Below are 27,621 nucleotides of genomic sequence, written 5' to 3' on the forward strand. Positions count from 1 at the left end.
AAGAGAGAGACATTTTGGTGGGGTCCAAATATTGGTTTAAACTATTGAAAAACCACAGGAGCAGCCACTAGCTTCTAGGTTCTCCTCTCAAAAGTAAAATATGCTGTCTGTGAAACCATTCTAACCCTGAAAAGAAACATTTTGGTGACATGTAGCTTTATGGAGGTTCCCAGTTGATATTTTTATGGTACAGGCGTCCAATTTCATGCCTGGGAGGGAATTTCTCTCAAGGGCTGTTCTGGTGAGCACGTCCAGCATGCCTGATTTGGGGCCTGTGGGTTATGCTGGGAAGATACACAGATTTCGGCATAGAATATGGGAGGGAGGTAATGGGGCCGTCTGCAGGGCAAGCCTCTGGAGCAGCTCTGTCCTACCACATTCGAGTCTGGTTCCTTGGTTTCCTCAGGATAACGCTGAGACAGGGAGAGAAGACTGGGGTTGGGGTTATAGGAGAGGAAGTAGGGTTTAAGAAGGTGTGGCAAATATCAAACAACATGAGAAGCTGTGAGGATGTGTCAGCCAGAGTCCAGCCCCAGAGGGCTAGTACTGAATGCAAAATAATAGTGATGTTTTGAATTTTACTTATTTATTCCATGTAATTAGGCACATACAAGGCACTTGAGACTGAACTGATTGTTTATATGATATTTAACCCTTAGACCAGCCTTCTGGGATAGATACTATAAATAGCCCCATTTTATAGACCAGAAAACTGAGGCACAGAGGGAGGTTAAGTAACTTGCTCAGGGATATGCAGCTTGTCAGGGTATATGAAGACAGTCTAACAACAATAATAGTACTCTTGTACCAGGTAGATTAGGTAAGTTAAGTTGGCAGATGGCACCAGGTTCCTTTGTATCCCCCACCACCTCCCACGGGGCCTAGAACACTGACCATTAGGTTCCTTCATGAGGCTCCTTCTGTTAGGACATTGTATCTTCAGAAGGCCCTGTTTTAAGCAGCAGACATTACCTGCATTAGCCCAATGACACATGGGCAAGGATTGGCTGGCACAGGCTCCAGAATGAGAACTGGTGAAGGGTGGCTGAGGAGGGAAGATGGGAAGAGGGGCACAAAGCTCCTGCCAGGGAGAGAAGGTCATGGAAGGACCCTGCAGCCGTGCACACCTCCAAAGTCACGGGATCTGGTGGGTGGTGAATGCAGCAAACATGAGAGGAGGAAGGATTAGAAAGCAGAGCCAAGGGAGGTGCTGAAGACAGACAGACATCCCCTTCATCAGAGTACTTAAGCTGAGTCCTAAGAAATTTTTTTTCACTCCAGCATTGAGTCATTTCAGATGAAGAATGGTAACCAGTTGGATTTGAGGATGAGAGAAAACTCAAGGATGAGCCTGCCCCACAGTGAAGAGAAGTTGAGATTCAGAGCTAGATGACTGGGGTATGGGTGTCCAGCACTGTCTCTTACCGCCTTTTAGTAACATTGGTTTCTGATCAAAGGCAAGCCATAGCTCATGGCAGAATATGTCAAAACGGTACAAAGAAGAAAATTAAATTGAGCCCTAAGAATAGATGTGCTTTTCCAGAGCCAGAAAGCAATCCTGAAGAGATGCAAGGGAGCTTTATTTGGAGAAAGAGGGGGCTTTATAAGAGAATAAAAGTCCCCCTTCTGCAGTGTTTACTCAGGAATACTAAAAACATCTGGCTAAAAACTGTCAGAACCAGAAATGGAAGCCAGATCCTCTGGCTTCTCTGTCCTTCCCCAGAAACATACGTAAGTTTAAAATAGGACCAGAGTTACTCTGGATGGTGGGATATCAAAGGATCCCTGCTCTATTTCCTTCTGACACCTTCCACCGAGTTCTTGCCACCCTCTCCCCTCCTTTCCCTCTTCGAAGACTTCTCCCCAGGAAGCACATCTGCCCACCGGCCACCACAGGCCCATACCAGGCCCTGCCCTTCTTTCTGGCCCACCCCTGCCCGGCATCCAGAGAGCCCTCCACAGAGCCCTCAGAAGATTTTTATATTCCTTAATACCCAAAAGATATTTAGCAGGTTTTATAGATGCCCAGTGATAATTGCAAAGGTTAATTTACCCTGAGTTTAACAGCTATCAGCTTCAGGGATAGATTTATTGACCTCTAGTTCTCCAATTGTTTTTCATCTTTGTTTATATTGATTGTTTTTGTAAGGAAACGGAAATTAGTTCATCTGTGTTAGCTTCTCTACCGTTAGGATTTAACTTCATAATTTAGTCTCAGTGAAACAAGGTGGGCAGAGCTCAGTCAACACAGAGTCAACTTTTAGAGAGCCCAGAGGAGTGTCCAATGGGAATTCAACAACAATTTCTTGACTTTCTCTTTCCTTCTGACTTCTCTGACTGTATACAAACCTGTTTCCTGCACCCTTCCTCCACTGGTCCTCCTGCTTCCCTCATTAATGCTCTTTTCCTACCTGTGTCCCCTCAGGCTGAGGCCTTGGCCTGGTCTCTCCTGACAATACACTTTCATATGATAGAGAACACCCACTCTTTCAGCACAAAGCCAAATATTCCCAAAGCTGCATTCTAGCCCAGTCCTCTCTCCCAAGCAAGAATCCCACCTTTCAGGGCCTCTGGAGAGGACAGGAGACCTTTTGGCTCAGCACCTCCACACCCAGACCAGTACTTTACCCCCCTCGGCTTTTCCCAGCTCTTCTGTGGCCTCCTCAGCCACCAAGTCGATCAGAGTAAAACAACTGTAAAGTCATAAGAACAATTAAATATCCCGTACACATGATCCCATGGCAAAACCAGGACATGGATAAAGCAGGTATTATTGTTCTCAGATTACACATGAAGAAACAGATTCAGAGCAATTACCCCAAATCACAAAGAAAGTGGTGAATTTTCACTATTGCAAACTACCAACCCCCAAAAAAGGGGCAGCAACAAACCTACATATCCAACCTAAACAAACTATTCAAATAGCTATTGAACGATTAAATACATGATCACATTTCCACACAGTGGGATATTATTCAGCTGTTAAAAATTAATTTGGAGAGCATATAATAAATAGTTTGCATTATAATGTATAAAGAAAGTTTGGTAATCTATTATCTCAATTGTGCTACATACATGTATACACACACATATAAAAATGTATGTATATTTATACACACCCCTATACATACATATGCATACACACACACACACACCCTTTTGTATAGAGAGAAGGGGAGGGGACTCCCTTACATTCAGTCATACACATAAACTTTATTTTAACATTTTAAGGCTGGAACAGAATTAACCATTCTATATAATGAGTTTCTAGGTTTCCTTCTTTGTCTCAGGTCCTTCCATCTTCTTCTTTCTCTTCCTTCCTGTGATCCTCTTTCTTCCTCAGACCAGTCCTCCATGAGTCCTTCTCATGGCTCCTCCTGGTGGGGGTACGTTCTAGGCTTCTTTCCTCAGCCCTCTTCCTGCTCACCTATTGCCCCATCTTTGGCTTTCCCCTCTCCCTGGTGCCTGTCCCACATCACACTGTCCCCTCTGAGCCCACCCAGCCTGGGCCTTGTGAGCCCTCATGCCATGAAGAGGAAATGTAGACCACCAGAGTGGGTAATGAGCTCATAGATTTGAGGCCTGCAGTCTGCCCCAGGGCACCAGAGCCTCTCAGACCAAATGGACATGCTGGATGAGCTTGCTCACTCAGCCATCTTGGCTCCTAAACACGGCCTCGCCATTGCTTGCTGACCAGCAGTGTGTGCAACCATACCTCCTTCTTATCATTTGCAAGTGAATGAATATGACCACCATGATTTTTGAAAGAGAGATCAGAGAATATGAAAGGCAGAATAATAGGGCGCCTGGGTGGCTCAGTCAGTTGATCGTCAGACTTCAGCTCAGGTCGTGATCTCATGGCTCATGAGTTCAAGCCCTGCATGGGGCTGGCTGCTGTCAGCCTGTCAGCGGAGCTCTCTTGGGATCCTCTGTCTTCTCTCTCTCTGCCCCTCCCCCTCGTGTGTATGTGTGTGTGTGTGCACGTGTGCACATGCTCAATTTCTCTCTCAAAAATAAATTTTAAAAATCTCGAAAAAAGGCAGAATAATCAAGATAGGAAGTGAATTCTTAGAAAAAAAAACAGGCGTTTATGAGAAAACAGGCATTTTAGAGAAAACAGCCTCACACTGGGCTTTCCATTCACCCCCAGAGGGAGGTCAGTGATGGGCTGAAGGTCATGGTGGGATGAAGATGTCTAGTTCCAGCCATCCTTGCTTTTGTGTGTTTCATTTTCGTTAAAAAAAAAAGTTTTTTTTCACATAAAAATAGCTCTGCCAAGTTGTCATAACCCAACGAGAGTGACTGGAGTCTGAGCAAAGTCTGAAGGGGATAAAGGTTGGTGGTAATTAGGGCCTAGACTGTCTTTTTTTTTTTTTTTTTTTTCAACGTTTATTTATTTTTGGGACAGAGAGAGACAGAGCATGAACGGGGGAGGGGCAGAGAGAGAGGGAGACACAGAATCGGAAACAGGCTCCAGGCTCTGAGCCATCAGCCCAGAGCCCGACGCGGGGCTCGAACTCACGGACCGCGAGATCGTGACCTGGCTGAAGTCGGACGCTTAACCGACTGCGCCACCCAGGCGCCCCTAGACTGTCTTAAGGCAGGATGGAGGCTGGCAAGGACTAAGAGCAGCTGGTCAGGTCATCCGGAAGTCAGGACATGCGGCAGGGGCCACAAAAAGGGCCTTTCTCTTGAGTCACTTGGCCTGCAACAAGTCTGCCAGTCATGGCCGCCCCAGCCTGCTTGGGCCTCTTCACCTGGAGGGGAGCCCCACTTAAAGAGTCCAAAACTTTGAGAAAAGCTGGCTCCCTAGCAGGGGCATCCTGACCTCTTACCTCCTGCCCAGAAGCAAGTCCTCCTCCTGACCTCTCCCTGGCCCCAGATTTCTGCCTCATCCTTGATGCTTCCCTTCTCTGAAGCCTCTCCCACCCAGGTGCTTCTCTCCCACTCACCTCACAAGTCGTCCTGGGCATTGGAGGGACTAAGGCAGTGGAAACTCTGAGACCTGTGGACATGACTGGTCATAAAGCAGCTTCCAGATCTTAACAGCTTCCAGAGAGAAAAGCCAGGCTTTTGCCAATGGACTACGTTCCTGAGTAGTAACACTAAGAGCTGAACAACAGTAGTACAGTGACTTTGAATTCTCAAGGCAAATGATTTTCTAGGTAGAGTTCTGAACTGCAACCATCAGTCAAGTGTGTTGGGTGGAATAAAGTCACCATAAGACATGTTTCCAGACAATTACCTTACTGTGTTCCCTTCTTTAGGTTGCTGCTGGATCAGGAGTCAGCCCACTGAGGCCCCCAGGCCAAGTCCACCTGCCATCTGATTTTGAGTGGCCCATGAGCATTTTTATCTTTTTTAATGGTTGCATTTAAATGGTTATATAAGTGTCCAGATCTGTTTTGCCTTTTGGCCCTTTATTCTCTGGCCCTTTCAGGTAGTTTGCTAGTGCCTGTATTAGACAAAGTATTCCACTGAAATGGAAGTAAGAAAGAAGAAGCCATGAGATCCAAAAACAGGAGATGGACACAGGAGAGAAGGAATGAAGGATTGGAGGGAGAACCGGGTGACAGCCTGGAGCAGGCTTAGAGGGAAATGTGCCCAGAGTTGAGCCAGGGCACAGAAAGCTCCCAGAAGAGTCTCCAAGAAGGCAAATTAAAGTGAAAGATTGGTTGAGGTGTCAGAACCTACTGAGAACTCTGTATTCTGTTAGGAACTTTGGGAGTGAATTAGGGCTAGGCAGATAGAAAACTAACCAAAGAAGAACAAGGCAGTTTTTAACTTCTGAGAAAACAAGATGAATAAGAAAGGAAATACAGTCATGGAAGTGATAGAACATACATGACTCAGCTATGAATGGTATCCAAATCATGGTAATGTAAATCACTGAAGTTAGAGTTAGCCAAATATTATAATAGAACTAAATGGGAAAGTGGAAGGAGAAATGAATGGAGAAGAGAGTTAATTTATCACTTTCCAAAACAGGAAGTTAAAAGCAAATAAAGTTAAGGGCTAACAGGATAAGCATGTAATTTAAATATAAAGAGGTAATTATTAGTTGGAACAGCTAAAATAGTTTGAAGTATTTGGGGTCTAAAGAGCCAGCATCAGAGGTGGGCCAGAAGATGCTGCATTTTGTAGAAGCCGTAGAATGACCTGACTTTTAAAATAGTGTACCCAGGGGTGCCTGGGTGGCTCAGTCAGTTAAGTGTCCAACTTCGGCTCAGGTCATGATCTCGCGGTTCGTGAGTTTGAGCCCCGCATTGGGCTCTGTGCTGACAGCTTAGAGCCTGGAGCCTGCTACGAATTCTGTGTCTCCTCTCTCTCTGCTCCTCCCCCGCTCATGCTCTGTCTCTCTCTCTCTCTCCTTAAAAAATAAATAAAGCATTAAAAAAAATTTTTTTAAATAAAATAAAGTAGTGTACCCAAGGGGTGCCTGGGTGACTCAGTCGGTTGAGCATCTGGCTCTTGATTTTGGCTCAGGTCATGATCTCACAGTTCATGAGATGGAGCCCCATGTCAGGCTTTGCACTGATAGTGCAGAGCCTGCTTGGGATTCTCTCTCCCTCCCTCTGTCCTTCTTTCCCTCTCTCCCCCTCCCTCTTTCTCTGCCCTTCCCCTGTTTGAGTGTACTCTGTCTCTCAAATAAATAAACTTAAAAAAGTAAAATAATGTACCCATAATCACTTTGAAAATAGATTTTAAAATAATAAAAAGAAAAAGTGACTTGGTCAGCCCAAGGAATGATGTCCTGACAACCATGCCCAGGTGGGAAAAAGGCACAGTGGGGGTAACCTCAAGCCCCTGGCTGGAGGAAGTAGGCTTCAGTGTCCTGGGGCCATGCTAGTTCTGATTATCATTATTGTTTCTGACATTAGGGTGAGTACATTTCAATAAAATGTCAAGACTGATAGCCATTGATTCATGCAATGAACACTCTCTGCATTTCAATCCCTGGCTGGAGCTGTTGGGATGAATACATCATGATTCCTGCCCTCAGCAGTTCACACACTGGTGATAAATAAAGTCATTAATCCAGCTGGTGTATGATGGCTCTACACAGCGATAATATACTAGAAGGATACATGATTGCAGGGACAGGTGCTCAGAGGTCAGAAGTCCTTCAGGGAACATAAGAGACTCTAAAATATGGAGAATAAACAGAGGGTTACTGGAGGGGTTGTGGGAGGGGGGATGGTCTAAATGGCTAAGGGGCATTAAGGAATCTACTCCTGAAATCATTGTTGCACCATATGCTAAATAACTTGAATATAAATTTAAAAAAATAAATTAAATTAAAAGAAGTCCTTCGGGGGAGCCCGGGAGGTTGACTAGGAATCAGGGGAGATGGGGTGAGGCAGGAGCAGATGTCCAAGCACCAGGGAACGAAACGTGCAGAGGCACAGAGAGGACCCAGGAATGATACAGCTTGTTACAGCTGAGACCTGTGTGTGGCCTGGAGTCAGGAACTCAGAGTTTTTAGAGGAAGAAGCTGGAGAGGTGAATAGAAGATAGACCCTCTGCTAAGCAAGCGGGCATGCCATGGTAAAGAGTCTGTCCTTTGCCTTCCCCCGTGACATCACTTCCTGGACTGACTGGTCTCTATGGGTTTTTTGAGGTTTAAATTTATCATTGAGCTCCTAGTATGTGCCAGGGACACCACCGTGTACACAGGAGTCCAGGTCCCCTGTCCTGGGATTTGCAGTGAACAGGCAAGTGAAGCAGGTGGGAGGCCCTTGAATAGGCCCTATTTGCGGGGCAGGGGGGCAGGGTTGTTCTGGATAGAAGGGATGTTCAGGGTGGGGGGGGGGGAATAGGGAGAGCAGCAGGCTGTGTTTGCATCTGAGTAGAAGAAGCAGAGAGCATGTGTGGGACTGGGGCAAGGATGAGCCACTTTCTCTTTGGGACAGAGAGGTGGATGACAGGGATGTGAGGCCTCACGGGAAAAACTGGCCCTGGGGTTTTGGGCACAGCTCCCACATACAGCTGTGTCAGCACAGGGCGGCCTGCTGGGGCTGGCAGTCTGCAGCTCGGTTTGTGGGCGCTGAGGCCAGCATGGGGAGAGGCCGTGGGGCGAGTCTGCTGACTGCCTGCACTGTGGTGAGCTCAGGCTGAGGTTCTGACAGAGGAGGCAAGGGCCCCAGGAAACTGGTGGAGGGGGCATTTTGGAGGGAAGCCACCAAAAAGGAAACTGGAGGCTCTGAAAGTCAGTGCCCCAGGTTTTTTCAAGGAGGGAAGAGCAGGAGGTGTTCCACTGCTGAAGCAGACAGTTACAGAGCTGGGAGAGAGCTCTGTGGGTGGAGGGGAATCAGTGTGAGAGAAGGAAGGCTGATAATCCATCCTATGGGTATCTCATATATGCCCAATGCTGTTCTTTTATGGATTTAAAAACTCAGTTTCTGATTCTGAAGAAGATACTATTAAATTGAGAATATAAAACAAATTAGCAGAATCATCTAGTCCAGGTCCCCCACTTAACACACCAAGAAACCAGGAGGGTAAACACTTGAGCCCATGGACACAGAGAGTACATTAGGGACAGCAGGCAGCCTGGGAGCCTGGCTGTCTCCTCCACACCCTGCTGCCCCCACAATGGCTGGGGACAGGAAGTTTTCCCTGTATTTGGGGAGGGACCCCATGGCCACGGCTCTGGCAACCTGACTCCACAAGTCAGCCATTGTCAGCATCTTGGAGTGCCTGCACCAGGTGACTTGATTTGAAAAGGTTTACACCTTTTGGTGGTGCTGTCTTCTGTTGTCATGAAATTTGGAGACATTTACTGCCTTTGAGACAAGTACAGGGAAAGTGTAATTTAGAAAGGAAGTCTCAGCCTGGGTACCCAATCAGTTAAGCGTCCAGCTTTTGATTTTGGCTCAGGTTATGATCTCACGGTTTGTGAGATGGAGCCCCTACATCAGGCTCTGCGCTGACTGGCACACAGCCTGCTTGGGATTCTCTCTCTCCCCCTCTCTCTGCTCCTCCCCTACTCTCTCTCCCTTTCTCTCTCAAAATAAATAAAAAACATTTTTAAAATCTTTAAAAATAAAAACAGGAAGTCTCAGAGAAAGACATATTTATGTGTAACTTCCAGGAACACAGTCTCCACAGCTAGTTCTATTCTTGAGTGATGTGAGTGGGACTCTCTCAGCTCACAGTGATTCCATCTGAGTAGGGGTCCCAGCGGAGCTCGGGAGTCCAACCTCAGGGTCCTTGTGGGTGAGTGAGACATCTGCCATCTCCCCTCCCATCTCCCAACTACATTCCCCAACACTGTCATTCCCCTGGGCCAGAGATGGCCATGGCACCAGTGGATATCCAAAATGTGGCCTGACTCAGGTGTCAGATCTCAAATCCATGAACAACAACAACAACAAAATAAAAACCACAGTTACTACAGAGTATGTGTAAGGGGTACTATAAGTGCTATATGTGCCCCTTTCCTATTGTTCCACTTCCAAATTGACTGAAATCCAAAAATGTCATTGTACAAAATTTATATTTCACTAAAAAAAAAAATTAAATAGAACACTGAGCAAGGCATAGTGCTATCTACCAAATCATCTCCCATCCAGAAGTACCTTCTGGTTTCTTCTCTCTCATACGTTCCAACCTCTCTAATACAGCTAACCATCTATTTATTTATTTATTTATTTACTTACTGTAAACTCACTAAGCTGAGGGTTCATGTGTTGCTGTATTAATCTAATTATAGCACCTTCGAAGAGTCTCTTCCCTAACATGCCCACTGTCTCAGGACATATTTTGTTTATTTTTTTCCAGTATTGGCTGGAGTTTGTTCCATTTTATTGCCTGATATTTTTTTTTTTTTGACGTTTTAGGTTTTGTATCTGCACTCCAAAAATTGAAGAATTCCAAAGGCAGACATTTTTATTGCATCAGTCTGTTTACTAATTTCACATATTACCAAGTTGGCATCCTCCCAGGGCTCTGAATGCGGCACCCTGCCGGTGTCCTTGTTGGCAGTGTGCTGGCCTGAGCCTGGGTTTTAAGCGCCTGCTGCGGTGAACAGTTTGGGAGCTGCCAGCAGAGAGAGAGAGAGGATCACCCAGAGAGACAGACGTGGCCTATGCTATTCTGATCCCCAACAGCTCCCAAAGCATTAAAATAGCTGGTGAGCGTGAAGGGACATGAATGGGGAGGCTCCGGGGGTGGTGGCAGGGGTAGGTGCTGCTGCTGTGGAGAGAGGGTTCCTGCTGGAATTGAACACTAAGGGCGTGGGGGGGGGGGTGGTGGCACATCTGGGACTCCAGGAGATACTGCTGCATGGAGGGGTGCAGACAGGCAGAACCCAGGGGGCCAGGCAGCAACTCCATGTGAAATGCAAGGCATTGACCTCGTGCTGAGTTCGGGAGGTGCTTGAGTGCATTCAGTTCAGCATGTACTTCCTGAATCTGCACCTTGTATGTATCCTGAACAGATAGAATCTGGGCCTCAAAGGATGAGAAAGAGCACGCTGAATCATGCATTCAGCTATTCATCTACAGACTTATTGAGCAATTTCTACATGGCAGATGCTGCCCTGGTTGTAAGGATATCCAGGTCCTCTGAGCATCAGTTGTGGAATCACACGGTGCCAATCCTAATGCAGCCCTGGGAAAAGATGGCACTGGTAATGGGTACGAGGACCCCCCTTCCTGGAAGGATGTGAGTGTTGGCCTGGGACTCTGGGTGAGAGGAGACCTTCAGCAGGAACAAACTGTCGCTGTGCCTCTTCCACCTGGATACAGACCCATTGGCCTCGGCTGTGGGCACAGAGGACCAGGGCAGCTGGGGTCAGGGCACCACCCCAGGGAGAGCCAACTTAATTTCTGGTACTGTTCGGCTCTCACCTGCCTGTCTTCAGCCAGTTGGGCTAAGGCAGAGCCATACATGTGAAGGAGTGAGCCACCCCTTCACAACAGGGACAAAGAAAGTGTTTGATGCGTGTTTCTACCTTCAGACAAAGCCTTAGCAAAACAGGAACAGAAGGAAGATTCCTTAATTTGGTAAGTGGTATCCATCAAAAACCCACAGCAGAGATATTATGTGGTGGGAAAATTTTAGAGTCAGTTGTGTTAGTCAGGAACAAGCGAGGGATGCCACATAGCATTGCCCTGGAGGCTCCCACCAGTGCAACAAGGCAAGAAAAAGAAATGGGAAGTAGAAGAAAATGATTTTGTGCAGGCAATGTAGTTGTTTATAGAAAAAAAGCTGATCTGCTACAAAATCTATTAGAACTAATTATAGAACTCAGCAAAATTTCTCAATTTGGAGATAAATATACAGGAGTCAGTTGGGTTCCTATATATCACTAATAACCGTTTAGAAACTATAATAGAAAAAAATTATACTTACAGTAGCAACCAAAACTATATGCAAGAGCCTTATGGAAATGACTCTAAACCATTATTGAAGGACACAGAAGATCTGACTGAATGGTGAGATATATCATGTTATATATCATGTTAATGGATGGGAGGTTTGATACCATAAAGATACCAATTTGCCCTAGATTAATACAGGGTGTTCATGGCATTTGGTCAAATGATCCCAAGAACAGTCAAGACAATTTCCAAGAAGAATAAAATGAGATCTCACGATTTGTGAGATCAAGCCCTTGTGTGGGCTCTGTGCTGACAGTGCAGAGCCTGCTTGGGGATTCTCTCTCTCTCTCCTCCCCTCCCCACCACTCTCAAAATAAATAAACATTTTTTAAAAGGCTTATTATGAGTTTCAATAATTAATATGGTGTGGTGCCAGTACTGAAATAGATCAGTAGAACAGACTAAAAGACACAGACCCATGCAAAGTTGATAAGGAAGAGGTGGCCTAACAGATCAGTAGGACAAGGATAAACTATTCAATAAATTAAATAAATTGTGAGGAGAAAAAGTACCTCATGCAGTATGCACAATAAATTCTAAATGGATGAAAGATCTAAATGTGGAAAGCATAACCTTGAAACTCCTGGAAAATATATGAGGCTCACTTCCCACCTCATGGCAGGAAAGGATTTCTTAAAATGAGATTTGAAAACCACTAACAATAAAGGAAGACATTCGTAGATTTGACTATGTTAAAAATTTTAACTTCTGTATGACTAAAGACACCACAAATAAAGTTAAAACATAATACTACAGACTGGAAGGAGATAGCTGCAACTCATGCGATCAGCAGAGGATTAGAATGTGTAGCACAGTAAAAGCTCCTACAGATTAGCTAGAAAAAAACCATACAATCCAACTGGGGGAGGGGGCAAAGTTAGCAAATTCTATGAATAAGCAATTACAGAGGAAAGATCTGAATGCTCAGTACACACAAAAAAAATATATATTGAATTTCACTGGCACTCAGAGAAATATATGTTAAAACAAGATACTATTTTGAACCTATCAGGTTGGCAGAAAATTAAAAGGTGGGCTATTTGAAGTGTTGATGAGGAAATGGAACCACAGGAAATCAGACGCTGCTGCTGAGAGTGAAAATTAGTGCTGTCTTGCTGGGTAGCGCCCGTGGCCTCTGGCACAGAAGCTGGCAGCCATGTTCTAGATGTAGGACCCAGGAGACTATTGTCTGTGTGCAGAGACAGGTCTGTGGACCTTTCTTGCTTTGCAGAAAGTGGAAAGAACTTAAATGTTCATGATCAGGAAACGGTGGATGCATAGTATATTTACATAATAAGCAACTAAATAACTAAATTTGAATGATTTTGAAAGCATGTTGTTAAAGGAAGAATTGCAGAAAAATGTGTGTGGTATGACACCTTTATCTGAAGTTTAAAAACATTCTAAACAGGGGCACTGGGTGGCTCAGTCAGTTAAGCAGTTCAGCGTCTGACTCTTGATTTGGGCTCCGGTCATGATCTCACAGTTGGTGAGTTCGAGCCCCACATCAGGCTCTGTGCTGACAGCAAGGAGACTGGTTGGGATTATCTCTCCCTCCCTCTTTCTCTCTCTCTCCCTCTGCTCCCCCCATGCACACTGTCTCTCTCTTAAAATAAACATTAAAAAAATAAATAAATAACACTCTAAACAATATCCCAGTGATACGTGCATACTCGTGAGGCAAAACTACAAAAACGTGGTTGAGACAAAGACACATCAGCTTCTCAAGTGCAATTAGGTCTGTGGAGATAGAAGTGGGAAAGAGGGAGCTGAAAACCAAGAGGGCTTTTTACCTTGCTCTGTCTCCTAGGACAAAATACTGAGATTTGTTCCATCTGGGTAGTGGCCACATGAGTAGAGTTTGTTATATTCTATTTTGTCTATATACTTGAAACGTGTCATGGCTTTTTTAAAAATTCTGAGGGGAAAAAAACCCTTAATTTCCATTTTCAAGTGGGCAATAATTCAAAAAACATGTAAACTAATTGATATTTGTCACTCGTGACTGGCAGTTTAGTGTGGTGGGTTGAAGCACAGGACTCTGGGGCAGCCTTCCAGGTCCGAATCCTGCTTTGCTTCTTCCTAAATGGTATTTAGGAAGCTGTTTAATTTCTCTCTGCTGTGGATTCCTTGGATGTAAAATGCTGCCACCGATGATGATGATGATGATGATGATGATGATGACGACGACGGTGATGATGATGATTAGTGCATGCTCATAGAGTTGTCACGAGGATATGATGAGTTAGTGTGCATAAAGCACTACAGAAGTGGACTCTATTATTGTGCCCGAATACGATCTACCATTCCGAGAGACACTAGTTACTTATTAGATGCAGGGGAGAGTGGGGGAGGGGATGAATAAGCTTTGTTGAAAGAAACCGTGTAAGTAGATGTTTTTAGTGATGGTTGCTCTTCTAACTGCAGTAAGACAAAAATATCTCTCAGATCTCCAAAATTAACCTGTGGAGTTGGAGATGATTCAGCCCCCAGTGACTTCACACGTATCTGCTTCAGTTAGCTCTGGTAAGTAAAATCATCACTCATTCACTTTTCAGAGCTGGCTGAAAAATCAATATGAAAAACAAAATCAATATGTAACTGTTGAAATATATAGAATCCCCTCTAAAAATGAAAGCTACATCTATCTTCAAGTTTTGATGGATATGTGGTATTGTATCATGGAATAAGAATGGCTTTTTTGTATTTAAAAACAATGATGAAACGTAAATCTCCTCGCTAGATGGGGATTTAAATTGAAGCCTATTTAATGTCTCAACTAAGTGAGAAGAAATCACAGATGTTAGGGAGTCAAGGATGATTTTCTGAAAGCAGATACCAGAAGGGAAAGATTGCAGGCTTTGTTTGGAGTTGACTTGAACTTGGGTCCAGCTGCAATTCTGCTACTTACTAGCCCCATAGCCTTGAGTGAATTACTTAAACCTGCTGTGGCTCAGATTCTCATCTACAAGATGGGACTCACAGTCCTTCTCTTGCAGAACTCTTGTGAGGACCTAGTACGTGCTCGGTGCTGATGAATGGGGGATCGTAAGGGTCTAAGACAAAATGAGATCACGAGCCGTTGAGCCTCACAGCTGACCCTGCCAATCGCTCTTCACCTTACTTGGAACAGTAACTTATTTCAAAGCCCAGGAATTTTTCAAAATGAAGAAAACCTGGTCTTCTTAAAGATGATCAAATGCTGCTTTTAAAGAGTAATTATTCAATGCAAGGTATTGCAGCAATCAGGATCGGCTTTCCTATAAGGAGTGTCCTGTTCTGACTGCCCCTGCTTTCGTATGTCCTTGCAGAGCATCCTGGAATATCCAGTCCAGTTGGGAAGATTCATCATGCCTGGTCCCCCCAAAACACTCAAGTCATTTCTAACCACTGGAGGAATGAATTTCTAGGAATGAGCAGCCACTAAGGGCAAAGCCAAAATTCTGTGCCCGCTCCCAGGCCTGAGCCAAAGGCAAGATTTCCGAGGCCACCAAGCCTGAGCCGGAGGCAGAACACCTGGCTAAAGCAATACCTCCTCCTCTGCACGCCCTCCTCTGGCAACTCCGTCTTTCTCCCTTCCACCCTCCATCCCAGTCCTGCAATGCCCAAACCTGCCCCTCACTTCCTACCCTCATTTTTCATTTAAGAGGAGGGGCAGTGTGGTAGTGGCCCCAAAGAGGAGAGAGAGAATCCCTAGGAGGGAGGCAGTGTGGCTCTGACTAAAGTGATTCCCAGCAAGCTGTGAATAGAGACTATGCTTTAACCAGCTAATTTGAGGTACCTGCATTTTCGAGGAAGAACCTGTTTATCTCTCAGGATCTCTAATTGGCAAATTCTTTAGGGAAGATGGGTCTTATCACCATCTCTTGCTAGATGGAAAGGGGTAAAGTTTGGGTGGGAAGATGGGAAGTTCAGGGTAGGACAGGTTGGTGTGAGGTGCCCACTGGGTAGGCTCCTGTGACCATCTCCACCCAGACAGAGGCCCCTTGGGCACCTGGAACAGCATGCTGAATTCATCCTCCCCACCAGCTCCTAGATGCCTGTTGCAGTTGGTGGTGCCTTAATGCCACCTCCCCCACCTGGTTTCCCAAGCTAGAAGAAGCACTCAGCGTTATCCTTGACTCATCCCTGCCCCCCAGCAGTCATCCATGCTGTTCCTTATTGGCCCCCCTGCCATCACAAAGGACAAGCTAAAATCAAAATTACAGTGCATTTAACTGTCTTGCTAATTGCCATGGCTTCCTACTACCTTGGGGAATATCTCAACACAAGTAAAAGTGTTTGAAATCCATATTTCAAATCATCTTATTAAAATTTGTGAAATTTTTATGGCTCATTTCTTTTCAGATCTGATTAGATCATTACTTTTACCTTAATTTGGCTACGGAAAAGCTCTTACGATGAGGACAATCATCAGCCCCGCCATTTCCTTGCCATTCACTTATGCTGGCAATGATTAGCGTATTGTCTTCAGTCCTCAGTTTTGTTTCTCATAGGAATCTTTTGAAATCACTGGTCCATTTTGTGAGGGTTTAGTTAGAACTAAATAATATAATCACTGAGTCTGTTTAAAGCACACATAAACAAATGCTGAAATAAATCAAAACTTTTGAAAGGGAATAAACAAGTGAGAGATGCACCAAATACCCCCAAACCCTGGATGGGGGACTTTCCCCACTTCCCTTAGAATGCCACACACCGGTGGGTCGCACGGTCAGCCTATATGTTAAGTTTTAGTAAAGCTTAACTTCTAAGGAAACAAGGAGACAGGGACGCCTGGGTGGGTCAGTCAGCTCAGCATCCAACTTCAGCTCAGGTCACGATCTCGCAGTTGAAGGGTTTGAGCCCTGCATCAGGCCCTGGGCTGGCAGTGCAGAACCTGGTTAGGATTCTCCTTCTCTCCTCTCTCTCTCTCTCTGCCCCTCCCACATTTGCACTGTCTCTCTCTCTCTCTCTCAAAATAAATAAATAAGCTTTAAAAAAAAAAAGGAGACAGAAATAGAGCTTCTAATGGCTTCATTTTGCACACCCTGGAGTGTTGCCTGGCAGACCCTGCTGCCGTCTGTGTCATGGTGACCCCCCTGTAGGACCCACAAGCTGCTTGCTTCTTACTGCAGGTGGTGGAAATTGGGGGACCTCAAGTCTCAGCCACAGAGGTGAGCCCAGGAGACATGTGCTCAAGGCGTGGTGGCTCTCTTGGGTGGTTGGGGAGACCCAGTCCTGAAGAAGGCTCAACAGTGTGCTAGACTGAACTGCAGTCAGAAAAACTGCATTCCTGACCCTCCCAGGCCATCCAAATTTTACTGCGATGCCTTTTAAAATATCCCAAAATATCTTCTTTAAGCCTCAAGAATGCTACCTCATTGAAGTATGAAAGGGATCGGACCAACAAAGGCATTTTTTCACGAGCTTCTAAGCTTTGATCATTTCTCTGTGGAGAGATGGGAGGATCGAGGTTTTTGCTTGTCTCTAACTCAAAGGCCCCACCATCATTCAATAATCGCATTTCATTGTACCTTCTCCAGTGTCATGTTTTTAATATTCCAGCAGTATACAAGCCACAGTTTTATACAAGGGAAGGAAAATGTTTTCTAGGTTGACTCCACTGGAGATGCAACAACTCAATTAATCTTCCTGGAAACCGTAACTCTGTTAGGTTCACATTTCAAAACTCTACTTAAGGTTGCTTAATAGTTTTGTCCCCATAGCAACATAGGGACAAGCAAGAACTAAAGCAGAGGCAGCGTCTTCCCTAGTAGGTGTTTTGTCATCGTCATGGATATCCCATCCTTCAGACCACCTCACCCCCACAGCCAGCCCCCTCCTCATCATTCACACAGAGAACAGACAAAGAAGCAAGCAGGGAGAGGCGAGGGTGTCACTTCCCCCCCTGGCTCCTGGCCCTTTATCAATAGTGAAGGACACAACCAGTCCAATCAGCCTTTCTGGGCGTGTATGCAGGTGAGCAGAAAGACAGGTGCTCATCACAAAAGTTCAAGTAGTTTGTGAGGCAGCTCCATCTGAAGGAGGCTTGCTTGAACTTCTTTCCCAACAGTTAAGTATAAGTGATTGCCACGAATTTGGATTACCACTCTTCACCCTCTGCTTACCCTTCCACATACCCTGAAGACCCCTCCCACTTTCCTTGTACTCTGGGTCTCCTGCCTTGACAGATGGTACTTATTAAGCACCACAGATTGTTTTGCTCTGGGCACCATCTCCACTCTTCTACTCTAGCTACCTGTCCTACTGGCCATCATCTTAGGCTGTTTACAGAAGTGAAGTGATACTGTGAGCACTGGCTATGGCAGAGAATTTCTAATCTTACAAAGTTGATACAACTATCCATACTCGAATCCAAGTTTTCCACACACTCCTTAAGTGGAAGTAGAGGAGTCAGAGTCCCGAGAGTAAGGAGAGAAGAGATGAGTCTGCTCCCAGCCCCTCTGTACCTCACCACGTGCTGGGTTGAGGATGCTCAAAGCATTTCATCCCTCATAACCATCATTTATTTTATTTTTACCAAAATGTACTACCTGCTCTTCCTATGCTGAAGTTCATCTGCCTCCTTTCTGCCCACTCACCCAACTTGGTAAGATCTTCCTGCTGTTTATCACCACCAGTTCGACATTTCACCATCTGGGAGAGCTTAGCATTGTCTAGAAATGTGGAAACATCACTTGTACTATGGCAGAACATCATTTATAGAAGCATCAATGGACACCAGCCCCAGCACTTTTCCATTTAGTGAAGGACCCACTTAAATTATCTTTTGCTTACTCTCTCCAAACTGTTCACTAACTACCATTGTCACACCACTCTCCCCACATAGTTCTGATACTTTTCCTTTGCTTGTAAATATTCTAAGGGTGCTTACTCTCAGAGCACTGACTTCACATTGCTTTTACCTGAGCTTCCCCATCAGGGGAAGGAAGCCCCTGTCTATTCTACAGGGATCAATTTTGCAGCTTCCTCAGTCTTGTCTCATTGTGCCAGTCAAGTAAGCTATATAGTAGCTGCATAATCACATTTTTGTCTCCATTCTCAGAGATCCTGAGGTGTTGTAAACAAGTCATTACCTTTCATGACTGGGGAATGGGAACGTTTTTACAAACATTGTTAAGAGAATTACCCCTGGCCAAAAGAGCCTTCCAAAGGCTTGTACACAGCAATAAGAGGACGGTTTTCGCCAAGACCTAATCTAGATCTCTTAGTGTTTCCCCAAAGTAAATATGTGTCCACTGATCAGGACTGTTTCCCCAGATATCCAAGTGCCTTCCTGACCTTGACTTCCAAAACTCACACGCTTCCTCTCAGCCTACAGCGTTCCTCCCTGATACATCGCCAACACAGTCCGCCTGCTGAAGGTTGAGACAGAAGGATGGATGGAAGGAAGCAAGCCCAACATTTCTATGTGCAGAAGTCTTCTGAATAAGACCGCCTCCCCCAGGTTTCCCTAGTGCACACACCTCCCTTTAATCAGGCACACATGATGGAAACAGTGGGGTCTCCTCACCCCTGCCAGGCAGATCCCCTGGGAGATGTAAAAGTTGACCAGAGTGCCTTATTTTTTTCTCTCTCAATACTACCCCAGCATTTCTCATAATATATGCCACAAGATTGTGTGTGTGTGTGTGTGTGTGTGTGTGTGTACACAAATTTCATAAGGTTCGGTAAGTTTGAGAAGTGGTGGACTAAATAAAACTACACAGGTGTCTTTACTGTGGGACTTCTCGAAGCCTTTAATAAGCTACTTGGTATGGCAAATCTTGAAGAGCCAGCCATAAGCCATAATATATGGTCATCCGTGAACTCATTATAACTGGCCACAGACCCTTCTTTACCAGAGCGCCTCTCAGGACTAGTGTTCTGTAGGATACATGCTGGGGCATGTTGTGTTCCGTGGGTCTTAGAAGCAGCATGTCAGAGTCACTTAAGGAGCTTGTGATTACCAGCCGTCTCCTAAAGATCTTCATACTGACAGTCTGGGCTAGAGTGTGAGAATCTACTTATTGTTGTTTTTTCTTAAAGCTTTCCTGGTTATATTGATGATCCATAGCCCTTGGGTTCCCCTGCTGTAGACTCTTGATATTTAAGGCTTCAGAGATGCTATACCTCTGATCCTCCTGAGCCCTCCCCATGGAAGCTTCTACACTAAATCCCCTTGTAGGTAAATAACACATTCTTATACAATAGAGATGGCTGAAAACTTACCAGGAAAAACACCCAAAGCCTTTATGATTTGGGGGAAATTGCTGGCCTGTATCCATGACTTTAGAAACCACCTTGTAGGGGCGCCTGGGTGGCGCAGTCGGTTAAGCGTCCGACTTCAGCCAGGTCACGATCTCGCGGTCCGTGAGTTCGAGCCCCGCGTCAGGCTCTGGGCTGATGGCTCAGAGCCTGGAGCCTGTTTCCGATTCTGTGTCTCCCTCTTTCTCTGCCCCTCCCCCGTTCATGCTCTGTCTCTCTCTGTCCCAAAAATAAATAAACGTTGAAAAAAAAATTAAAAAAAAAAAAAAAAAATAGAAACCACTTTGTAACATTGTAGCCATCCCCATCCAGCCACATTCAAGTCCACCTTTAGCTTTCTCCAGCTGTTCTCACTCATGCCATTTTGGGCTATTTCACATATTTTCATATTTTGTTTCATTTGTCTACATCTCACATCCTTGAAGGACCATATTTTGGGGGGATTTCATATACAGACGAACTAAGAGTAAGCACTCAACTGCAGAGAAACCAGAGGACAAAAGGGACTTTGCCCAGAATGAACAAAAAAGGGTTAAGGTTGACTACAGAATTAAAAAGCAAGTAGAGAGGCATGGTAAATCAGTCAATGTGGCAACATGAATGTGTACAATTTACCTGTACACAAAATTTATAGCATTTTAAATGGTAGGTAGGTCTCATATTCTGCCACCCTCTGCAGTTTTTCTTTGTTACTTCTTTGTTCAATTTTTAACTCCATGATATATGCATCACTAGTGGTTTAGGACTAGGGTGACTAAGGCGCCTGGGTGGCTCAGTTGGTTGAGTGTCCAACTCCAGCTCAGATCATGATCTCGCAGTCTGTGAGTTTGAGCCCCGTGTCAAGCTCTGTGCTGACAGCTCAGAGCCTGGAGCCTGCTTCAGATTCTGTGTCTCCCTCTCTCTCTCTCTGCCCCTTCCCCGCTCGTGCTCTCTCTCTCTCTCAAAAATAAATAAACATTTAAAAATTAAAAAACAAAAACAAAAAACGGAATAGGGTGACCAACTTGTCCCAATGTGCCTGGCACTTTTCTCATTCTAGCACTGAAAATCAGCTGTAAGGGAAACCCCTCAATCCTGACAAGTCAGAGCAGTTGGTCCCTCTACTCAAAAGACAGAAAGAATTCTGACCAAATAAATTCCAACCAAATAAAACTGGGAATTGCTACATCACTTTTATCCACCTGAGTCACTGCCGCAGTAACAAAACAAACTACCACAAACAGTGGCTTAAAGCAACACAAATTTATCATCTTCCACATCTAGAGATCAGAAATCTCTAAATAGGTTTTACAGGACTAAAAATCAGTGTATCAGCAGAGCTGCATTTTTTTTTTTCCTAGAGGCTCGAGGGGAGATTCTGTTCCCTTTCCTTTTCCAGCCTCTAGAAGCCAGCCACATTCCTCGGCTGGTGGCTCCCTCCTTCATCTTAAAAGCAAGCGATCACGTCACTCTGACCCTCTACTTCCATCATCAAATCCCGTTCTCTGGCCCACTCTGTCCTGCCTCCCTCTTTCACTTTGAAAGACCCTTGTGATTATGGGCGCCTGGGTGGCTCAATCAGTTAATCGTCCAACTTCAGCTCAGGTCATGATCTAATGGTTCATGGGTTCAAGCCCCACATTGGGCTCTGTGCTGACAGCTCAGAGCCTGGAGCCTGCTTCAGATTCTGTGTCTCCCTCTCTTTCTCTGCCCCTCCCCCACTTGTGCTCTGTCTCTCTCTCTCTCTCTCAAAAATAAACGAACACTTTTTAAAAAGAAAAGACCCTTGTGATTATATCAGGCTCACTGGATGATCCAGTGTAATTTCTCCATCCCCAAATCCTTAACTTCATCACATCTGCACAGTCTCTCTTGCTGGGTAAGGTAACATATTCTCAGGTTCCAGGGACTGAGATGTGGACACCTTTGGCAGCTGGAGGGTCATTGTTCTGCCTACCACACCCAGCATTCTCAGAGAGTTGAAAACACCCTCATGTGTTAAAGGAATATTGTTAAGTCTCACAGGAAAAGAATCTTTTAGCATTGCCTGACCCAGTCCTGTCCACACTTACTTGATCAAGAAAGAAGCTCTTTACCCCCAAAGAGCACTTATCATCTCATGGAATGCAGCTGCTGTCACAGAAGGGGAGAATTCAATCTGGTTGTGCGTACCGCCAAGAGTCCAGAGACTTTCCATGTGATATGCAGATGAGGACAGTTTTGAGGAAATTGATTTATAGATCCAATTCCTCTTCCTCATTTCAGTACATACTCTTTTCTACACTTACCTGCCTGACAAACAACATGAGGTCAAGGCAGGGTGAACCTGTCTTCTTTCCGCTATTTTCATCAGAGGCCACAGCCATTAAGAATTGTATCAGGACAGGGGCGCCTGGGTGGCGCAGTCGGTTAAGCGTCCGACTTCAGCCAGGTCACGATCTCGCGGTCCGTGAGTTCGAGCCCCGCGTCAGGCTCTGGGCTGATGGCTCAGAGCCTGGAGCCTGTTTCTGATTCTGTGTCTCCCTCTCTCTCTGCCCCTCCCCCATTCATACTCTGTCTCTCTCTGTCCCAAAAATAAATAAACGTTGAAAAAAAAATTTTTAAGAATTGTATCAGGACAGTATATTACCCTGGGTGCAAAACCTCCCCGGTCAGATACAAGGATGATGTGAAACTCTGGGGTTGGCGATGCCTCTTTGAAGCAAGATGCCATAAACTGCCCCCTACCCATCTCATTTGAAGCTGCATTTCCAATAAAACTGTGAAGTTGCTTGAAGAGTCTACAGTTTCAAACTTTACGGAGAGAGCTTCCTGAGCTGTAGGAAGCCCATGGTACCTACTACCTTACTGCTGATGATCCTGCCACAGCAACCCCACTCCAGGACATGCCCCTCGGGGCCCGCATCTAGAAGCCTGAGAGCAGACGTAGCTGTCTCGGAAGGACCCAGGACCGAGGGAGCAAGGCTGGGCCAGTTGTGAGGGGGCCATGTGGGTGCAGGAAGTGCACACAAGCCTTGTCTGAATTGTGTTGGAGTGTTTATTGAGTGTCTGTGAGACCTGAGCATTAATCACAGGTATTAATCACTGTCCACTGAGAAAACGAGTCCAGGGTGGGCAGAGGGTGTGGAATACGAGATGGGGCGGACAGGCAAAGATTTCAGAACATGGCATGTGTGGCCATCTGTCTGTCCGCTCTGCCTATCATATCTGTCACTTACATGTGGCCACAGAATGCTGGATAAAATCTCCCTGGATCCTATAAAGGTCCTCAATTCTCAAAGGAAAACTGTTTTTTTAAGTATAAATTTGCACTGTATTTTACTGCTTCCTTATTCTTCTGCAGTGTTTCTCTGTATTTTACTTACCAGACACCATTTCATCCCTGTGCCCAGAACTGAACTAGGTGCTGTGGGAGACACTGTCTCAGTCCTTAGGCAACTTGAATCTCCTTGGGAAGACAGGCATACATACTGCAGAGTAATGGCCAGCGGGTTTCAAATGTCAGCTCTAGCTAATAGGTGACTTCATGGAGTATTTTATCAAATCTAAGACACTGTGAATTGTAAGATGTTGTTTTATGTGCTCTTAAGAAAGAAAAATATGCTGCCAATTAAATTGTGAATGACTGCTTTCTTTTTATTCAGAAATTTTATACTTCTTGAAAGATTCTTTTTGGACTTGCTTAGACAAGTGTTATTTTTAACATAAATTACTCTTGTTCACTCATGAAGTAGAACATAAGAGAGAAATAAATTGGCTTTGGTTTTTCTAAGCTGCTTCACATTCAGGGTACTGCTCATCTGAAGTATCTTTGACCTGCTGTGGTCAGTGCATGTGTTTCTCACGCAGCGCCCTTCTGTTCCCTATGCCAATGGAGAGCGTTGGAGAGGCAATATTCCTTCGAGTACTCTTGACTTCTCCCAAATCTCTGGCTCCTACTGTGCAAATTGATGCGCATATAATGACAACCACAGCACAAGTGCCACCTGGCAACAGTGACTGTAAGACACATACCAATTTCCAAGATACCGAACATGAAAAAAATACACCATAGACTCAAAAAATAGATTCTGAGACTCAGTCAAAAAGACTGCCATGATCAACTGCCCATGTCTTCCCTGGGAATGGTGTTGGCATCAGTGCTACATTCTTGTCATTAAACAGTAATGTGCACAACTGGTTAGTTCTCTGTGAGCTAATAGGGTCAGGAAGGCGTTATGCATGAAGTAGTTCTAAAAAGGTGCGATTTCGGGTGCCTGGGTGGCTCAGTCAGTTAAGAGTCCAACTCTAGCTCAGGTCCTGATCTCATGGTCCATGAGTTCAAGCCCCACGTCAGGCTCTGTGCTGACAACTCAGAGCCTGGAGCCTGCTTCAGATTCTGTGTCTCCCTCGCTCTCTGCCCCTCCCCCACTCACACTCTGTCTCTCTCACTCTCAAAAATGAATATTTAAAAAAAAATTCTTTTAATGTGCTATTTGGCCTGGACAAAAGGAAACCACTTCCAGAGAGGGAAGAGTGCAAGATAGAAGGCTCAAGAGGGTAAATAAGCATGTCATGTGGAGAGGACGGTGGAGGGATCCCAGGCTTTGGTGGGGTTTGATTAGGGAGTTGTGGGGTATAAAAGGCATGAGTCTTTGCCCTAGGAACATATTCGTGTGTTTCACTTGTAGAAGACACTAATGGTTCTCATATTTCTATAACTTTTCTTTCTTTCCTTACTATAGGTCCTGATGTTTTTAGTTCAAAGAGCCTTGCCCTTCAAGCTCAGAAGAAGATCCTGAGCAAAATAGCCAGCAAAACTATGGCAAACATGTTGATCGATGACACCAGCAGTGAGATCTTTGATGAGCTCTACAAAGTCACTAAAGAGCACACCCACAGCAAGAAGGAAGCCCACAAGATCATGAAAGACTTGATCAAGGTGGCAATCAAAATTGGAATCCTCTACCGGCACAACCAGTTCAGCCAGGAGGAGGTTGTTATCGTGGAGAAGCTCAGGAAGAAGCTGAACCAGACGGCCATGACGATCGTCAGCTTCTATGAGGTGGAATACACCTTTGATAGGAACGTGCTCTCCAAGCTTCTGCATGAGTGCAAGGACCTGGTGCATGAACTGGTGCAGCGACACCTGACACCCAGGACCCATGGGCGCATCAACCACGTCTTCAACCACTTTGCCGACGTGGAGTTCCTCTCTACCCTTTATAGTCTGGATGGAGACTGTAGGCCCAACCTCAAGAGAATTTGTGAAGGAATCAATAAATTGCTAGATGAGAAAGTCCTCTGAATGCCTTCTCTCCTCCTGGACTTTGCTGAGTTCCAGTTCTAGTACCCAATGTGGTCCAGGTTAGAAAAAAGAAACCCGGAAACCCTTGTCAAAGACGCCCATGTTCTGTCCTATTCGCCCATCTGATATTGATGCCAGATTGCACTCAGGTGTGTTTATCCCCTGAGCTCACTGACGAGGTCTGTTCTTCAAATCACCTTGGTTCGCCAACCCAAAGGACATTTCATTTGTTCTAGGCAGAAGGCTGCTATGCTCCTCAAGGTGAGCTCAGTGCATCTTGGTGGAGTGGAAGAAGCCCTGGACCAGGAGTTGGAGGACGTGGATTTGGTTCCCAGCTTCACCAGTACAACCATCCTCGGGATCCTGGAACCACAATGCCCTCCTGCCTACCTCCCAGGACTGCTGTGAGGTTCAAATGAGACAATGTATGTTCCCGCTTTTAAAAACTCTAACGTAAGCTCTTATTATTTTCTCTCTGGAGTGTGAGAGGGATCAACCTGGATCTAGACTACTAAGCAGAAGAGAAGAAAAGAATAATGGTATCTAGTGGGCCGGGTTTACAGTCTGTCTCTAGATGTGCTGTTTCAAACACAGATGAATACACAGGTGTGAAGAAGTGTAGCTGCAAATTGGAAAAATGTTTTCCAAGAGTTGTGTTTTTTAGGTCTTAGATGTAGGTTTATGATCCTGCAGAGGGAATCTTTTCAGCAGGGTAGGGGTATGGAGAGTTTCTCACTCATAATGCAGGAGCAGGGAAGTGTGCTCCCTGTGGGAGAGGCCTCTCCCTCCCAGGGGCCACCGTGAGGTGTGGGAGGGTTTATCCCAGCAGCACAGGAGAGCAGGGCGGCACGAACCCCTATCCATCTCTCTTGGCCTTTCACAGACACATTGTGCTATTTTCTTTGGTTTGTTAATAAATTGAAACCCTTCAAACAAGAGGTTTTGGAGTTGTGACTCAAAAATAAAATACCTTGGAATTAGATGCAGTGTTAAGAATAATGGGATTGAGGGGCACCTGGGTGGCTCAGTCAGTTAAGTGTCGGACTCTTGATTTTGGCTCAGGTCATGATCCCAGGGTGCTGGGATCGTGCTCTATGTTGGGGTCCATGCTGGGCATGCAGCCTGCTTAAGATTCTCTCTCTGCCCCTCCCCTGTGTGCACTCACTCGCATACTTGCACACATTCTCTCTCTCTCTCTCTCTCTCTCTCTCTCTCTTTAAAAAGAAGAATGGGATTTAAAGGCAGACAACGAAGAGCAAGAACTCTGCACTCAGACCCTAAGGGGCAGTGTGGGAGGCAGGAAGGGTGAGGGTGCAGGCAGCTGCTCATGGACATGTGACCAACCACCTTCTCTGAGCGTCTCCCAGCCTCACTTTCACACCGTGGCTTCTGACATTTTCATCAATTCTTAACAAATCTCAGGACAGTGTATTTACTGCCTTCTCATGTTGTCTGCAGGACACCACTTTAGGAGACTTGGTCTTCCTGCATCACCTCCCATGCTGCTCTGCTTCTTATACCTGATGATATTATAAAAAGACATTAGCTCAGCCCATGGCTCATCCCATCCAGAGATGGTTTGAGGATGTGAAATGGCATCCTGTGAACCTACAGTGGCCACTCAGCCTCAACTGGCTCCTGTGTCAACATCAGTGCAAACCATCAGTTAAGTTCTTCAGCTACCAGCACTCAAAATTAGCTCATAGGAAGGGTGTTTAGTAGGGAAAAGGGAACAGTTAAGTCAGCCCCCAGCCCCTCCTCACAGACCTGAGGACTGAACGATGATGCCCTGTGCACATGCGGGCTGGGGAGGCCATTGGCCATTCTGGCAATGGAAGCCACCAGTGGCAGGCTCCTTCCTTCCCACCTACCCACTAGGCAGCAAGCAGCCCAGTGATAGCTGAATTTTCACATGCAGAGTCTTCAATGCCTGCCTTGGTGCACTCGTCTGATTAAGGACTGCTTTCTAGTTTGAGGGATGGCTCCAGAAGCAAGTTCTTTTTTCACTAAGTAGGTGGACCCACCCAGAGAATTCAGACCCACAAGGAATGCATGGAACTATCTTCTGTTCATCTGAGACACAGCAGGGAAGAAGGCAGGATCAGGTTCTCCTCACTTGGCCAGTCATTAGCACACATTAGTTTCTGACAGTCTACGAGTCCCTAAGGAAACCGAGTCCTCCTTGTTCTCATCAGAGAAGGATCAGCACTTCCACCAGCACCTCTCAGCAAGTGCAAAAGCAGAGTGTAGACCAAAACATGTTCTACTGGCCTAAACCTCCCCACTGAGGCAGCCAAGGGGCTCTCTACTGCATGACCAGCTGGGTGTATCTCAAAGTTATCAACAGTAGCACAGCAGGGGGGCGGGGGGCTGGGCTACCCAGGCAAAAGTAACCCACAGGCCTCTAAAAATAGCCAAAACCAATCCCATGTGTACATTTTAAATATACCACTGGCATATAAACTCAAGTGATTCTAGAGTTTCATCAACCAGCTGAAGGCTTACAAATTTCAGATACTTTACATAACAATCTAGTGACCAAAAAAAGAATCACATTATTAGTTTATCCTGAGGACTCTACTCACATCACTCTGTGGCCCTGAAAGGCTATTTTGGCTGAAAAGAAAATACGAAGGAGACCAGCAGATGCTAGATGCTTTCAAAAACAGGACCCTGCACATGTGCATTTGTGCTCAGAACTCTATAAAATTTGCAATA

The 27,621-nt window shown here is 45.4% G+C and overlaps 1 protein-coding gene across 2 annotated transcripts in view; it reads left to right on the top strand.

The window, feature by feature from the left end:
• The window catches only part of TNFAIP8L3 (TNF alpha induced protein 8 like 3), a 34,915-nt gene extending 9,074 nt beyond the window's left edge, over positions 1–25,841 (top strand). Inside the window, exons 1-2 of one of the 2 annotated variants that reach the window (XM_045449750.1) lie at positions 13,756–13,913; positions 24,341–25,841. In XM_045449750.1, coding sequence (XP_045305706.1) covers positions 13,865–13,913; positions 24,341–24,903 — 612 coding nt within the window. In that variant the 5' untranslated portion in view covers positions 13,756–13,864 and the 3' untranslated portion in view covers positions 24,904–25,841. Of the gene's footprint in view, positions 1–13,755; positions 13,914–24,340 lie in introns of those variants that run through there. The other variant, XM_045449749.1, reaches the window with a different exon arrangement.
• The last annotated feature ends 1,780 nt before the right edge of the window (positions 25,842–27,621 follow it).

This window comes from Leopardus geoffroyi, chromosome B3 (genome assembly GCF_018350155.1).
Source record: "Leopardus geoffroyi isolate Oge1 chromosome B3, O.geoffroyi_Oge1_pat1.0, whole genome shotgun sequence".
Classification (NCBI taxonomy): domain Eukaryota; kingdom Metazoa; phylum Chordata; class Mammalia; order Carnivora; family Felidae; genus Leopardus; species Leopardus geoffroyi.